Raw genomic sequence first — 16713 nt, 5'->3', positions numbered from 1 at the left:
GCTTCTCTCTATGCTTTGATTTCCTCTGGTTTAAGCGCTATGATTACGAGCTGCCTTGCTGTAGTGTTAGGCACGCTGAGATTTGCTTGGCGTGGTTTTTTTCTTCATGCTGTTTCCTCAAACTGGATTCTTGAATTTCTTAGATTTCTGGGTTTATGGATATCATCAAATGTGGAAATTTTTCTGCCATTATTTCTTCAATTTTTCCTCCCCATTTTATCTCAATCCATGCCCTCTCCCTTTACCAATCTCTTCTCATCTGGGACTCTAATATGTATATTAGGTCACTTAAAACTGTCCTGCTCCCTGATACCTGTGGTTTTTTGGGTTTTTTTCCTGTGTTCCACTTTGGATAGTATTTATTACTACATCTTCAAGTTTGCTAATCTTTTCTTCTACAATGTCTAATCTGCTCTTAAATCCTGTCCAGTGTACTTTTTTGGTCTCAGACACAGATTACATTTTCATCTCCAGAAATTTAATGTTGGACTTTTTCTGTCTTCCATGTCTCTCCTTAACATGCTTTGTTCTGTCTTCTTGAATATATGTAGTATATTTATTCGCAGCAGCTGCTTCGATGTCTCTATTAATTCTATCATCTGTAATATTTCTTGGTCTGTTCTACTGATTGCTTTTTCTCCTCTTTATGTGTTGTATTTTCCTCCTTCTTTGCACGTTTGGTAATTTCTGATTTAGATGTCAGGAATTCTGAATTTTGTTGGGTGATGGATTTTTTTTTTCAACTCCTTTAAATATTTTTGAACAATGTTCTGGGATACAGTTATTTTTAATCTGTTCAAGCAGTACTTTTAAGCTTTATTAGGTGGAACCAGAGAAGCCTTTAGTTTAGAGCTCTTGTTTGTCTTTACTGCCGAGGCAACACCCTTCTGAGTATTCAACCAAACTTCCTATGTATTATGAGGTTTTCCCATTCTGGCTATTGGGAATGTGAACAATTCCCAGCCTTATGTAAACTGCGAGAATTTTTCTGCCCGTTCCTTTTTCGTAGTCCTTTTCTCAGACTTAAGTAGTTTCTTCATGTGTAACTGCTAATCAGTGCCCAGCTGAAGACTCAAGAGGAACTCCCTGCAGATCTAGAACTCTCTCTCTGTGAACCCTTTTCCTCTCTGGTACTCTACTCTAAGAATTCTAGCTATGGTGGCCTCTTAAGACTTCTCAACTGTCTCCTCGACTTGGGAAAACTGTGGAGCTCTGTTTGAACTACAGATCTCTGGGAGAAGTAATCGTAAGGATCACTGACCTCTACCTTTTGTCCAATGTCTGAAAACCACTGTTTCGTATACTTTGATTTTTCTGTTTTTAGTTGTTTAAGATGGAAGGATAAATCCAGTTCCTGTTAATCCATCATGGCCAGAACAGCCTTTGATCCAATTCTATCTGACTGTCATACTCACCACTCCCTGCTGCAGTTGTCTGCAGACCACCACATACCTGCCTCCACGTCATTCGCCCTCATGGCTTGAAACTGTTTTGGCTCGTTATTACTCCTGAGGACACGACTTCTTTCATGAACCTGGTGATTTCAATACCAGATATGATCCTTTCAATATCCTGCCCTCTCAGTCCCCTGACTTGTTATTCCACAATCATGCCCTCTACCCTACCTCGGCTGTCCACTCTCTGTTATACTGTGACCTTATCTTTACCCTAATTGCGTCCACGACATAATCCCAATTTCAAGCGTCCCACTCTTCAACCATGACCTCCTCTCCTTCCCACTCATTCCTTCTAGTACTCTAAATTCTTCGTTGATTGGGAATGACAATTTTGGAGCCTACTACTTTTTCTTATCTACCTCAGGTGTTTCCTTTTCTTCTTTACCCAGTTTAGATTCCGTGGTCCATTGTTATATCACTCTCTACATAATCCTCTACTCCTGGCCTGCACTCTCTTAGTCCTACACACCTGGCAAACCTCAACTCTGGTGATCTCTCTCTCTGCCAACTCTGCTCATGCCTGTGCTTGCCCAACAGAACAGGCTGGAGGAAAACAAACGGCCGTGCTGATTGGTCTCACTTGAAATTAATGCCCATTCACTTAAAGCAGGCCCTCTGAGCTGCCCGACAATCCCACTACAATTTTCTAGTCCGTGTGTTCTCTCCTTTCCTAGGAGCTAGTACTACAACTTACCGTGTCTCCTCAATCTTCCAAAAATTGTTCTCCTATCCTCACTGTCAGGTGGTAATTTTGCTTTCTATTTTCTGAGAACTGTAAACAAAGGTAACTCCCACGAGCTCCTACTACCCACCATGTGCATCCATATCTATACACTCTACCTTTTCTTCTGTTGCTACTGAAGAATTAGCTGTCGACACTTCTATCTAAGGCCAACCTGTCTACTTGCACTCTGGAGGACTGCATCCCATTTTGCTTAGTCAAGGGCATGGCTACAGCAGTTCTTCCCCTTCCTCCAGCACTGTCAATTTCTCCCTTTCTACTGGATCCATTAGGATACTGCATTCCAGAGATATGCTTTAGTACCTCTTATCTTTTTTTCTCTCTTTTTTTTCTTTCTCTTTTATCTTTAAAAATACTTTCTCAGTAGCCACATTCCCCCTGGCTACTCCCTCATTTCTCTGCTGCCCCTTAAAGCATGTTTGACATAATGTCTACACTCGTGAACTCACCCCCACCACTCCAGTGAGACTATTCTTTTAAAGGATACCAAAGATTTCCATGTGGCTAAACCCAAGGCTCTACTCTCAGTCCTCACTAGCTGGTTCGTCCTTATCTTCCCAAGCTCTGAATGTTGCAATGCCCCTGGGCTCACTCTTCTGAAGCAAGATCCCTCTCCACAGGTGATCTCACTCAGCTCCAAGACTCTAAATACCATTATAGGTTGACAAATCCCAAATCTATTGCCCAGGGAATAAACTGACAGTTTAGCTTGTCCTATATCTAATAGGCATTTCAGATTCCTGATCTGCATGCCATCTACCCCCAAATGTTCCTTCCACAATCTTCTACATCTCAGTAAACTGCAGCTTGGTTCTCCCAATTACTAATGCTAAAAAAGTTGAGAAACATCTTAAATCTTCCCCTTTTCTCACACTCCACCTCTGCCTATCCATCAACAATACTCAAATCCTTCACTACTATCACCCTAGTTGGAAGTCAGCATCAGCCCCATCTGAGCTGTTCCAACAGTCTCCCAACCGGTCTCCCTGCTCTGGCTCTTGTTCTCAAGACAATAGCAGAGTCGTCATTTTACTCTTCTGCTCAAACCTCCCAGTGGAGTGAGCCCTCCTCACTCCTTCAGGCCAGCGTCCTTACAGTGACCTAGGAGGCCCTGCATGATTTCAGCCTCTCACCACCTCTCTGGCCTCACCTTCTACTGTGGTTTCCCTTATGACTCAACTCAGCCACAGAAGCCTCATTGCTCTTTCTCGAATATGCCAAACAAGTTTAAGACCTTTGTCTTTGTCCAAAACAGTCCTGTCCAGAATTGACAAGGTAGGTTTCCTTTTCCCCTCAGGTCTCTGCTCAAACACACATTATCAGTAAGTCCTTCCCTGACAGTCTAGAGAGAGTATCACCCAATCACATCCCCTTTCTCTCTTGCCTTGTTTCATTTTCCTCTAAAACATTTATCACCATCTGACACACTAAATATTTAATTTTATTGTTGTTTTTGCCTGGATCTCCTCACTAGAATGTAGGCTCCATGAGGACTATCTCCCTAGAGCTTGGCACAAATTTAGGTGTTATCGCCTTGTTGAAATTTTCTTCACTAAGCTTCTAGGGCACACTCACTTTTGGTCTCCTATTATCTCACTAGGTAGTCCCCTTTTATCTCCTTGCTGGAAAATGAAAAGGACTGAGAGGGTACAAAACCGATTTCAGAAAGATACCTGGTCTTCTACTAAGTTGGGTGGACCCATGGCAGTAGGAAGACCAGACCTATCCTCTAGGGAGAAAGATACTTTAGTACCCAGGGATACCAGGAACTTACCTTTATGTATGCAAATAGGACATAGGCAGCAGGACAGCCAACATATGGAAGGAAACTGGCTTTCCCCTACTGAAAAGGAAACCACTTCCTAAGTGAGAGAATTTTAAATTTATTTTTTGTTGCTCTAACCAACAGAAAACATAAAATAGAGTTCACCATATAGTCGTAGAAACTCTGAAAGAACTCCTAAAGTAACTTATTTTATAAAGAGAATAGGTAGTCCCTAATTTATCCGGCCATGGATAGTAGATATAATTATAATAAAAAGGACAAAATTAACATTGTTGTACCATAAAAACAAGGCTGGCTAAATTTAGGGAATAATATTGAAAAATGCTCCTGATAAAAAGTTAATAAAAAGAAACAATAAAATAGCATTTCCCCTTAAGTTATCCAACCTTGTAAGGAATGACAGAGGAACTGTCACAGATTGAAGGAGATTAACAAGAAATAACAACTAAATGCAATTTGGGACCCTCGACTGAATCTTGGAACAGAAAAAAAAGAAAAAGACACTAGTGGAAAAACTGGTGAAATCCAAATAAAGTCTAAATTTAGTTTAAAAACAAACAAATCCAAACAAAGAAAACCTCCATTCAGTACAAGAAACGCTTCCTCAGCATCCAGCACATATCTCTGCCTAAGTACTTGCTCTACCTGGAAGTTCCACACCTTCCAGGGCTGGACACTTTCATTGTTAGAAGGTTCTTCCCTGTATCCCTTTGAGTTACAGCCCTTTGTAACTTCACTCAGTTTAGTTCTTCCTTCTAGAACTATGCACATTAAGCCTAATTCCTCATTTACTTGGTCTTCACATATTTATATTCTGCCTCAAGTTTCTTTTTGAAGCTTGGCACACCCAATTCCCTTCATCTGACACATTATGATTTTTACATCCTTTACATTCTTGTCACACAACTTTTAAAGCTCTCCAGTTTGCCCATGGCCTTCTAAAAATTAATGCTCAGAACTGAACACTAGAATAGAGCATTTCAAACTATTTCTCTTGTTTTAGATACTACACTTCTGTGCCTAAAACTATCCTGCACTTTTTAGCAGCTACATCACATTGATCATGAATCATTTACCCATACTTGTGTGGTGTAATTCAATGCCTAATCATTCAATCCTATGACCTTTTTTTCTCCTCACAGAATCATACTGGCAAGTGGTAACGTGAGATGTCTGTCCAAAGTATTCTCTATGAAAAGAGAGTCTTCATTCATCTGCAAGCTTCATCTGAGAGTTAAAAATCTCAACTGACACTTGCACCTAGTCACATACACACACTTTAAAGCTGCTGTGCACCATTTTCCAGAACCATTTTCCAGAAACCAAAGCGTCAGATCCGAGTTCCCCAACAGCTCTTCCTGGGCTTGAGTCATCTATTATGCAAAGCCAGCTCATTACTTCCCTGTATCTGAGCATCATCAGTCTATTTTCTGACCTTTCACCCTCAAAATCCCCAAATTCCTTTGAAGTCAAAGCATCAGTCATTTTTGTCAGGTGTAAAAAACACACACAGCACGTGCACGGGGATGCTTTGATGTCCAAATATGCAAAAACTTGAACATTTAGCGCTTGCTTAATCCCTGCTGTTGCATAATTGGCCTTGATGAAAACATTGTCTCTACAAAGAAGACTTCCCTCATTTGTCGCTTTGGGGACAGAGTGTTCCTAGTCAGGAATGGGATGCCAGCAACATTCGGTCACCTCACACAACCCCTAAAACGAAGCCGAGGGAGGCGGCTCCCTAGGGGTGACATCGCCGGCCGGCGCTCCCGGTACCCCCTCACCTCTCTTGTCCAGGAGCCACATGAACGCGAAGCAGGGCATGAAGCCGATGGGCCCCCAGAGCACGAGGAGCGCGATGTCCCAGCTAGAGAAGCCGTAGGCCTGGCGCGCCGAGTTCTGGATGGGGCCCCAGGTATTCCAGACCAGGCCCTGCACGAACCCCAGCAGCGAAAAGAGCAGCAGCACGAGCCAGCGGCGCCCGTACACCCTCCCGGGACTCGGGGCTGCCGCGGGCAGCGCCGCCGCCGCCTCCGCCTCCCCCCTGCTTCTCCAAGCAGCCCCCGGCGCAGGCCCGAGCCCGGGTCCCAGCAGCGGTTGCCGCTCCTCCTCGCTGCTCCAGCCCGAGCCCATTACGACGCGCGGCCCCCGGGGCCGCTTTCCAGCGCGGATACTGTCAGAGAAGGTGGAGGCCGAGGTTGCTTTGGTCGCCCTCGGCCTCGCGGCCGCGTTGCTGCGCCTGCGCCGCGCGAGCCGGCCCCGGTCCGGGAGGCGGGGCAGGTGCGACGGGCGAGGAGGGGGCTGGGGTGCGGAGCCGGGCTAGCCTCTCGCCGGGCGGTGGAGAGAAAACCTCGGCGAAAGAGGGAGTGGAGCCGGTGTCCCAGAGCGGGGATCGGGAGGAACTGGGAAGGCAGGGAGGAGCGCCGCTGAGCCCCAGGAAAAGGAAACTCCCGGAGGGGCTGTAGTACAAGAGGCTGGGCTAGGAACCCGGTATTGCTGGGGGAAGTGTACAAGTTTACGTCCTGTGCCTAATAAACAACTCGGAGATCTCCAGTCACTTAAGCCATATATTGCTTGCTTCTATATTGGGTTTATTCTCATTTCTGTTGGGTTTATAACTTCATAAATTAGAAAGGGAGATAGGATAAGATTTAGGCGTAGTAGGGAACCCAGAGGATTGCCGCATGAAAATCATTTGTTTTTTATGTACAATAAGTGCAGCCCTGTTTAATCAGCCATTTTTTGTGTGCTTTACATACCCAATGAGGAAATTAAAAACGAGTCAATTTCATTCATGTATATATACGATATAGATCTCTTTCTACTATTTTGCCTGTTATTAACAGAAGAGCAATAAAGATATTTTGATTAAAGCTGAAAGATTTTTGCCCCCAAATGACCTAGATTCATCTCCAGTTATTATCATTTTGACTACACAAAGAGTAAACGAGAAGAGTGGAGGTTGTCGATCTCTTGACCAAGCAACCGGTTATTTTGATATACAAATCCAAAAGCCTGACAGCTGTCGGTTAGTGTCCTTGAAAGCCTAAGTCAAGCGATTTGGCTTGTTTTGGTCGGGAAATGAGTCACAGGCAACTCAATTAAAGAACATGCGCCTGAGGTTCACATTGCCCGGTAGCCACGAAAGCCTGGTGGATCATTTTGCTGCCAGACGGGCAAGAGTCGGGAACAGAAGGGGAAGAGAAGCGTGAGCTCTCCTGATATCCAAGGCTAAGAGCGACTGCAGAGTAAGCAAACGCAGAGCCACTTTCCACTGCTCCGAGCCCCACAAAAAGCAAACCATTCCCTAAAACTCCAATATTGTTGGGAGGAAGAAAGCTCCAAGGCGAAAAGGAAGGACTTGAGGAAAACCAGAAAAGAAGCCAAGAAACGTCCACACCGGAAGACGATTACGGTCTGGAGAAAGTAAAAAGCACCACAACCGCTACCACGTGCTTACATTTCCACCACTCAAGAATCAAAATAAACCGCGTGGCCCCGCCCAGTGCCCGTCACATGACTTTCACGCGCGTGCCGCTTCCGGAAGAGCCCGGTAGCAGCCGCTGCGACTCTTTCCTCTGCTGCGGCTTCAGACCCCGGGTTTTGGCCTCTCTCTGACCCGGCTCCCGCTCCACTTCACTTTTGGGTTTGGGTGGAGCCCGTGTAGCGATCTCCATGGCAGCAGACTCCGGGGCGTTCACTAATGAGGACTCTGAATCTGGAGAGGAAGAAGGTAGGTGCTAGGCAGAGCTCAGACCGTGGGTACAACGCTGTGCCAGCTGACTCTTGGCACCTCTCATGTGGCCGTTTGTCCCTTCGGCCCTGCAGTAAGCTATGAGGAAAACTATTTGCTTTCTACTGAACGTGACTTTTTTCAAATTGTAGCACCCAGATTTTTGATCATCGTATAGGTCCAGTATCCCCCCATCCTGCCAGTGCTGTTTCACACATGAGGGTGTTGTGACTGTTACAGTAGATTGAACCACCCTTGAGATAAGTGGAGCTATCTGGGACTTTTGTGAACAGGAGTATGATTTCAGTGGAATCCTGCTTTAGAGAACGGATGAAGTTTGAAGGCCGGTGAGCCTGAGATCCCTGTTAGCATTTATTGAATGATTGCTCCGTGCCTGGCACTGTTGTGGGTACTGCCATGGGATCCAGAGACTAACAATGCCTTTTCCCGGTTGAGTAGAGGGGCCTGGAAAGGAAAAAGAATGACTAATGCCTGGTAACGCGAATTTACTATTAGTGCACACTGAAAGAGTCCTGGGCAAATTGATGACATTATAAAATGAAAATGGTCAACCTCTTGAGTATTCACTCAGTATGGGCCTGAGATCCTTCTGATCCTCTGTTTCTATAGTAACCTTACTTTCTTTCCCCAATGACAATTCCCCAAACTCTTTATATCCTCTCTTCATCTCTTCCTCACTTCCAGCTGATGACTTTGCACGTCAGGTCAACTCTGCATCTAATCTGTCTACTTTTTTCCTCCTTCTCTATCACACCTTTGTCCACATCATCCACATTTCTCACCTAAACCACTACTGTATCTTCGGGCCATGTGTCCCCGTTTCCTTTCTTGTGCCCCTCCAATCCCTTCTCCATTCAGTGGCAAAAAGTGACACTCCCTTACTCAAAATTCTTCAGTGAAATCCATTGCACCAAGAACTTAGGTTAAAATCCAAACTCCTAACCACGGCCTACAAAAATCCTTGGTCTGGGTTCTGCTGATGTCTCCAGGAGCATCTCTTGTCACTCATCACCTCCTCTGCTCTTACCTGCTTTTCATATAACTGACTTCTTAGTCTTCAGATTTTAAGGTATGTCACCACCTGAGACCTTACCAGATTAACCTATCTAAAACAGTCATCGTAGTTTTCCCCTGACCCTTACCCTAGATGTTTTATAATATGGCATCCTGCTTCCTTCATTTCACTTATCACAATCTGTAATTACTTGTTTATTATCGTTTCTTCCCTTAGACCTTAAGTACCTTGAGGGCAGAACATATATCTGTGTTATTCACAGCATTTGCCCAAGCAGCAAGTACAATGTCAGGCTCCTAGGGGGCACTGAATACATATTCGTTGAGTGAATGAATAAGAGAACCCCGTGCCAAGTCCAGAGGCAGGAGGAGAAAGAGCATGGCATAGTCCAGGAACTGAAAGAAGTTGGTGTAAGGAATGTAAGAGACAGGGATCCTGAAGGGCACCTTATACCAAGTTAAGGAGTCTGACAGTGTGAAGCCTTTGAGGAGCTTTAGGTGGGGGAGTAATGGGGGAGTAACACAATAAGATTTGGTTTTAGGAAGATCACTGCGGCTGAAGGGTGGAGGATAGCTTGGAGGGAGAAAGACTGAAGGACAAGGTACTTAAACCCCCTTAGCCACGGCATCCTCCTCTCTAAAGTGCATAACTATTGTGAAAATTAAAGATACTTGTAGATCATCTAGCATAAATGTCTGGCAGGAATTACATATTCAGTAATGGTAACTATCTTTATTGTTAATAAAAAGTGCTGGCATTGGTGACTGACTGATGTTGAAACTGAGCAAAAAGAAATTGGAAATATCTCTGAAATTTTTCAGCCTGAGAAAACTACATGTAAATTAGGAACCTGAAGAAGAAGGAGGTGGTTGGGAGCACTGTTGAGTTTTAATGTGAATACATAACGTTTAGGTTTGGGAGGATGATGCAAAAGAAGATGTTAAGCATGTAGCCGGGGAAGAGGAGGTTTTTATTCTTTATTCAAATACCATAAATTCACCCTCGTAAAATGTTTTTTAGTATGTTCACAAAGTTGTGCAGCCATCACTACTATAATTCCAGAACGTTTTCATCACACTAAAAAGAAACCTGGTTCCTATTAGCAGTCACTCCCCAGTCATCCTCTCTCCATCCGCTGGCAATCACTAATCTACTCTGTCTCTATGAATTTGCCTGTTCTGGGCATTTCATGTGAATGGAATCATACAATATGTGGCTTTTTGTGTCTGGCTTCTTTCACACAGCATAATGTTTTCAAGGTTCATCTATATTGTAACATGTACCAGTACTTCACTACTTTCTGTGGCTGAATAATATTCTGTAGTATGGATATGCCATATTTTGTGTATCCATTCATCAGTGGGCATTGGGTTTCCACTTTGGGGCTGCTATGAAGAATGCTGCTATGGACATTTGTTTACAAGTTTCTGTAGGAACATATGTATTCAGCTTCTCTTGGGCATATATCTAAGAGTGGAATTGTTGGGCTATGTGGTAATTCCATATGTAACTTTTTGAGGAAACTGTTGATCCTTAATCTTGAAGTCCTAAGGAGAACTGATGAAAGTATGGATTTGCTCCCCTGAACAATATAGCATGTGTACACATTTTTGCAGGTGACTTCAAATTTTTGTATTAAAGCATTCTCCAAATCCTATCTGTGGAACTTTCAACCCTATTTTAAACTGTCATCCTCCCCAGAAAAACCACTTTGGGGTGACTGCTTATTACCATTACAAAGTAAGTTAAATGGGCAAAATCCTACTGGAAGAGAAGACTTTGCTTTAAATTAGATAAGGCTTATGTGAATAAAGGGTAAGAAAAATACATACATCAAATAAATGCATGTGGAAGTTTCACTATGTTTAGTATAGTAACGAATATTGTGGGGGTCATAGAAAAGTTAATTTTTGAGCAAACTTATTACCACTCCATTATCAAAAAATATTTGAATGTACACTATGAACAGGAGACTCTTTTGTACAGTGAGGTTAAAGACAGTTCTTGCTCTAAAATATCCTATAAATATACTTTGGGGGAAAAGAACACAAATTAAAAGACTTGTAGTATAATACATATTCGCACGGCAGGAGGCAGTTAGATGGGTTGTAAATATTACACACATTACATGATTTGGGTGTGAGAGGAGAAAGAACAAATACAAATTGTATTGGTCTGTGCTTCTGCGAGTAATTTGAAGGTTTGGTGTACAGTCCTCACTCTGCATGCAGCCTCAGGTCCCACAGGCCCACTCTAAAGGACTTGAGCGCTCAAGAGTTCTGGTATTCTCAGGGGTCCTGGAACTGGTCCCCCTCGGATGCTGAGGGACAACTGTAGTTTGAATATGGAAATGAATGGAAGAAGTTGTTTCTGGCAAGGAGAGGCCAGGAGTGGAAGTGAGTGGAGAAAAGCCCAAGGTACATAGAGGGCAGAGGGTGGGGAAAAAAGCGAGGAGACAGACTGGTGCTACTGGAGTGGAATGTGCAGGGTACCCAGCTGAAAGGAGGAAGATTATGTCCTTGGAGACCAGAGAGGAGCAGGGTGAACCAGAACGTTGAAGTGAAGAAGGAAGTCGTGGGTTTCACTTTTCTCAGAAGAGCAGGGTAAGGCACCACCCTGAGTGAGGGAGTGGAGAGAGGTATTGGGGATTTGAGAGTGAAGAAGCTTTGTCAAGTTGCTGTTGGGACAGGGGTGATTAGGAGTCAATTAGTGGTGAATAGTGTGATCGGGAGCTGGAGAGAGAACCAGTGGAGGTGAGCATGAAATCGTGGAACTGATGCCTTTGTTTTGAGACTGCTGTGAGCATGCTCAATAGTTCATTTTACAAAGGTGGAGAAAACAAATGGTTTATCTTAGTAAAGTTTTATGCATTGTTAAAAATGAGCTGTGAATTCAGAAAACATTTATTTGGTGTTAGTTTATGCCAAGCCCTATGCTAAGCTCTATGGATATCAAAATAACGGGTTTGCTTCCAAGGATGTGATTTTTTTTTTTTTTAACTGAAGTATCGTTGACATACAGTATATTATTTTCACGTATATTACATAGTGATTTGACATTTGCGTGCATTATGAAATGATCACCACAATAAGACTAGTAACCATCTGCCCCATACAAAGTTATTGCAATATTATTGACCATGTTCCTTATGCTGTATATTATATCGTTGTCATTGCTTATTTATTTCATAACTGGAGGTTTGTACCTCTTAATCTCTCCTTCACCTTTTTCCCCCCACTCACATCTTCCTGCCCTCTGGCAAAACCACCTGTTTGTGCTGTGTCTATGAGTCTGTTTTTGTTTTGTCTGCTTGTTTGTTTGTTTTGATTCCACATTAAGTAAAATCATATGGTATTTATCTTTCTCTGTCTGACTTGGCATAATACCCAATAGATCCATCCATGCTGTTGCAAATAGCAAAATTTCTCTTTTTTTTTAATGGCTGAATAAAATTCCATTGTATGTGTATGTACCACAAGGATGTGTTATTTTTTTTGTCTGAAGTAACAGCTTGGAAATTATTAAAAACAAACATGAGTAAGCAGAGCACAGAGGATTTGGGGGGCAGTGAAAATACTTCGTAGCATATTGTAGTGGTGGATATATGTCATTGTACTTTTCAAATCCATAGACTGCACAACACCAAGAGTAAACCCTAAGATACACTGTGGACATTGGGTGATTATGATGTGCCAGTTTAGGTTCATCTTTGGTGAAAAATGTACCATTCTGGTGAGTAATGTTGATAATGTGGAGGCCATGCATGTATGAGGGGAGTGGGTATATGGGAACTTTCTGTACTTCCCCCTAATTTTGTTTTAAACCCAAAACTACTCTTAAAAAAATGGACTTAAACAAACATGAAACTACTTACTGTTAAGAATCAACTCGAATTCTGAATGTGAGATGTTACTTCTAGGATCATACATCGGTTGAAGCGTTTCAGTGAAATTAAAAATCAGTACTTTGAATCTGTCTTTCAGACTGAGACTGTATTTGTTTCCATTGGGCTCTGATAGTTTAAAATTTTTTTCTGATTAATTTTTTAAATTGAAGTATAGTTGATATATAATATTATATTAGTTTCAGGTGTACAACATGATTCAGCATTTTAACAGATTGTACTCCATTAAAAGTTATTACAAGATAGAGGTTCCCTGGTGGCGCAGTGGTTAAGAATCCACCTGCCAATGCAGAGGACAGGGGTTCGAGCCCTGGTCCAGGAAGATCCCACATTCTGCGGAGCAACTAAGCCCGTGTGCCGCAACTACCGAGCTTGCATCCTAGAGCCCGCAAGCCAGAACTACTGAGCCCACGTGCCACAACTACTGAAGCCCACACCCCTAGAGCCGTGCTCCGCAACAAGAGAAGCCACCACAGTGAGAAGCCCGTGCACCCCAACGAAGAGTAGTTCCCAGTCACTGCAATTAGAGGAAGCCTGCACGCAGCAATGAAGACACAATGCAGCCAAAAAGTAAATAAAATTTTTTAAAATAAATAAATTTTTAAGTCAAAAATAAAATAAATTTTTTAATAAATAATTTTTGAAAATTTTTCAGTAATTACTGAACAGAACTGTTCAGTATTTTTTAAATTGTGACCAAAAAAAGCCATAAAATTTATCATCTAACCATTTTTAAGAGTACTGTTCAGTAGTAAATGTATTCATATTAATGTGAAACAGATCTCCAGATCCTTTTTGTCTTGCACATCTGAAACTCTGTACCTAGGAAATAACTCCCCTTTTCTCTCTCTCCTCAGCTCAAGGTAATTGCCATTCTACTTTCTGTTTGAATTTGACTATTTTAGTATCTCATGTAAGTAGAATAATACCATATTTGTCTTTCTGCAGCTGGCTTTTTACACGTAGCAAAATGTTCTCAAGTTTCATCCATGTTGTAGCATGTGACAGTATTTCCATCCATTTAAAGGCTGAATAATATTCCACTGCCTGTATAAACATTGTGTTTATCCCTTCATCTGTCAATGGATGTTTGGGTTGCTTCCACCTTTTAGCTATAATGAATAGTGCTACTATGAATGTCAGCGTCCACATACCTCTTCAAGACTCTTCTGTTGAATATTTTTGATGAAAAGAGATGAAATAACCAGCTTATTCTGAATTACGGAAAATTTACTTAGTGGAGGCTGAAGAAATGGAAACATTTTGGTAGAAATTTTGAAGGTACTTCAAAGCATTTTAAAGAGCTCCAGTCTTTGAGGCACCAATCTTTCGAGTATTAACTTCACTTAAAATATAGATTTACTTTTCTTGCTTTAGGTTTAGGAACTTACAAGCGCTGTGAGTCATTTTCTGGTTCATAAATGGATTAAAGTGAGGAGGAGAAGACAATTTTCTGGGTTAACTGGGCAAGAGTTACAAGTGTAAGAAGATGGGAAGAAGAGGATGGTAAATGTCCAGAATGTAACTGTCTCTGGTCCCCAGCCTGAACCTGGTTGGGTGTTCACTACCACACCGAGCATTGGTATTGGCAAGGTCCATGTCAACACAGCCTCAACACTTTGTGGTTTCTTCATCAGCACCACCTTCTAGGTCTTGAAATTCAAAGGGTTTATGACAGTTCATCAGCAGCAGAATTTTCTTAGTTCATATTGACATTTTAAAATAGTGACTATAAAATTAAAATCATCTTTGGTGTAAGTTTTACCATTTGGTCTTCAGTCTGAACACAGTCATTTTGTTAAGTAGTACTTGCATAATTCCATCAGCGTTTTTCTGACCTGGTCTAAATGTTCATTATTTTTTACGCTGATATCTACCATTCTAGATGGTAGATGACCCTTGTGTGTATATACAGTAGTCATCAGATTGATGAAGGCCATCATAGGCTTACCTGTATATATTTAGAAATAAATTAGCTCCCAATGCTAGGACCCAATTTTTTGTTCATACTGTATCACTGTGGTGAGTCTCTGCATTGTAACTTGAGGCTTACTCTGATGTCACCTTCTGAAAATTTTTTAATAAAATATAAAACTATTAAATTTAATAGTTATTAAAATTATACCTGACATGAGAAGCGAGTTAATTTCAATTTCAGGATCTTTGTCTTTGTTGTATTCTATCAATATTAGGAGCGTATTCTGGAAACTTGGTATTTCTTGTCTTAAGTTCTAAATCTCAGATACAAATCCAAGCCAGATGTTAATTGACTGAAGCCAGATTGGTAGCAAATTCAGAGAAATTAGGTTTCAAATTATCTTGTCCTTTGCACTAATTAAAGAAAAAATTAACTGAGAAAAAAGTAAATTGCTTTTTGATGGTGTTTCACCATCTCCAAAGAATTGTTACCAAAGCTGTAATCAATCATCTGAATAACATGCTACATTTAGAGGGAGAAGAGACTATTGTGCGACACCTAGATCACTAATCATTTTTTCCAGCAGTTTCTGTTAGAAATTGCTACTTGCTGCAAGTTTAGACCTAAATACATTTATTCTTTAAAGGCTTTTGAGGTTGCTTCAGAATGTTTATAGCTCTTTGCAAATATCCCTGGCATGGAATGACTGGGTGCATCCTTAGGCTATTTAATTAATACAATGTAGAGTGTATTCTTCTTTAAAGAAAATTGTAACACTTAAATTTGTTAATAGCCCAGTTCATTGTTGATTAAACGATCAGAACCCAGATTACTTTTATCTCACAACCAGCTGATTGTTTTATTTCACTGATAGACCTGAAATTCTTCAAATATGCTAATTTCCTGTTATGGTGAGCATCGTACTGATCTACTCTGCATACTTTATAGCACTTTTCATTCATTTAGCAAATGTTTGAGCATTTAATATATTCCAATCACTGGGCCTGGTACTTTCTCAGCAAACTTTAGTTTTTAGGGTCTCCTATTAAATAACCTTTGGGATGTTTGGCATTTTTTGATCAGATCATTAAATACTTTTTTAGAAAATTTAATGTTATGTTAGAGGAAAAAATATTTATTTACTTCTTTGAAGCTCCTCTGTCAAAACACTACTCATGTTACTAATGCCCGCGTACTTAGGTGTACAAATATGAGAACTGTTTTGAAAACATTCAAAGCCATGTGATCTATTGGCTCTGATTTAAGATAAGCAGCATAAATAAATCGTCACCCCCAAAGGACTGGTGCTTCTGTTTTTCTCTGCCCTTTAAAGTTCTAGAAGCAAAATGTTCAAAGCTTGAACATTTTACAAACGTAGAACTGAAAGAATGTTCCAGTGAGTCACACCAGCCATGATTCATCCAGCCTAAGCCACAGAGCACTCTCTAGGGAGAATATGGTTGTCCTTGAAAACCATAGCCTCAGAAGGCAAGGTGCTATACCAGTTATGACCTAATAACAGAGTCCTGACTATGAGTTAATGTGTTTATATGAAAGGGTTCAGGGGATACAATTTTGCTGGCTTTGGTTCCGGGGCACAAAGATGGACATCTTTGCATTCTTTCAGCCAGTGTTTGCAATTTCCTGGGCCTTTCTTTTATCTGTTGAGATGGTTAAACATGATGTCTGTTTTCCAGGCAGGATATAGGAGAGGAGGATAAGGGGGAAAGGCTGACTCAGCAACTTCCAGATATATATATCTGGCCACTCCTATCTGCAAAGGAATCTGGGAAATGTAATTTTTCAGCCACTCCCATTGCCCAAAGTTCTGTTAGTGAGGAAGAAGGAAGCAGTAGTGGGTAAGGTAGGCAACTAGCAATCTCTACTATAGGTATTAACTACTCCCCCCCACCACACAGACAAACATGTGCACAAACCAGAACATTCCTCTCTCCCCAACAGCACATGTGGATTTATTATCTATGGATCCATCTAAAGCTTCCCTGCACCAGCTTATCTTTTCGGGTTATACTGTCTCTCTGTTTTTAGTGCTAGTGTAAGTCCTACAGTTTTAATTCTCTGGAAGCAGGATTATGCAGTAGGAAGAGCATTGGACTTGGACTCAGGGAACCTGACC

The 16713-nt window shown here is 41.6% G+C and overlaps 2 protein-coding genes across 3 annotated transcripts in view; one reads left to right on the top strand and one right to left on the bottom strand.

Moving 5' to 3' along the window:
* SLC49A4 (solute carrier family 49 member 4) overlaps positions 1 to 6428 on the bottom strand; it is a 56939-nt gene extending 50511 nt beyond the window's left edge. The window contains exon 1 of the mRNA XM_024769340.1: positions 5770 to 6428. Coding sequence (XP_024625108.1) covers positions 5770 to 6118 — 349 coding nt within the window. The 5' untranslated portion in view covers positions 6119 to 6428. The remainder of the gene's footprint in view (positions 1 to 5769) is intronic.
* A 1087-nt stretch (positions 6429 to 7515) lies between these two features.
* HSPBAP1 (HSPB1 associated protein 1) overlaps positions 7516 to 16713 on the top strand; it is a 50071-nt gene continuing 40873 nt past the window's right edge. Inside the window, exon 1 of one of the 2 annotated variants that reach the window (XM_024769294.1) lies at positions 7516 to 7718. In XM_024769294.1, coding sequence (XP_024625062.1) covers positions 7661 to 7718 — 58 coding nt within the window. In that variant the 5' untranslated portion in view covers positions 7516 to 7660. Of the gene's footprint in view, positions 7719 to 13193; positions 13229 to 16713 lie in introns of those variants that run through there. The other variant, XM_024769295.1, reaches the window with a different exon arrangement.

The sequence above is a fragment of the Neophocaena asiaeorientalis genome, unplaced genomic scaffold (genome assembly GCF_003031525.2).
Source record: "Neophocaena asiaeorientalis asiaeorientalis breed wild unplaced genomic scaffold, Neophocaena_asiaeorientalis_V1.1 scaffold671, whole genome shotgun sequence".
NCBI classification, from domain to species: Eukaryota; Metazoa; Chordata; class Mammalia; order Artiodactyla; family Phocoenidae; genus Neophocaena; species Neophocaena asiaeorientalis.
Note: the sequence above shows the minus strand (reverse complement) of the source record. Positions and strands in the feature narration are given on the sequence as shown.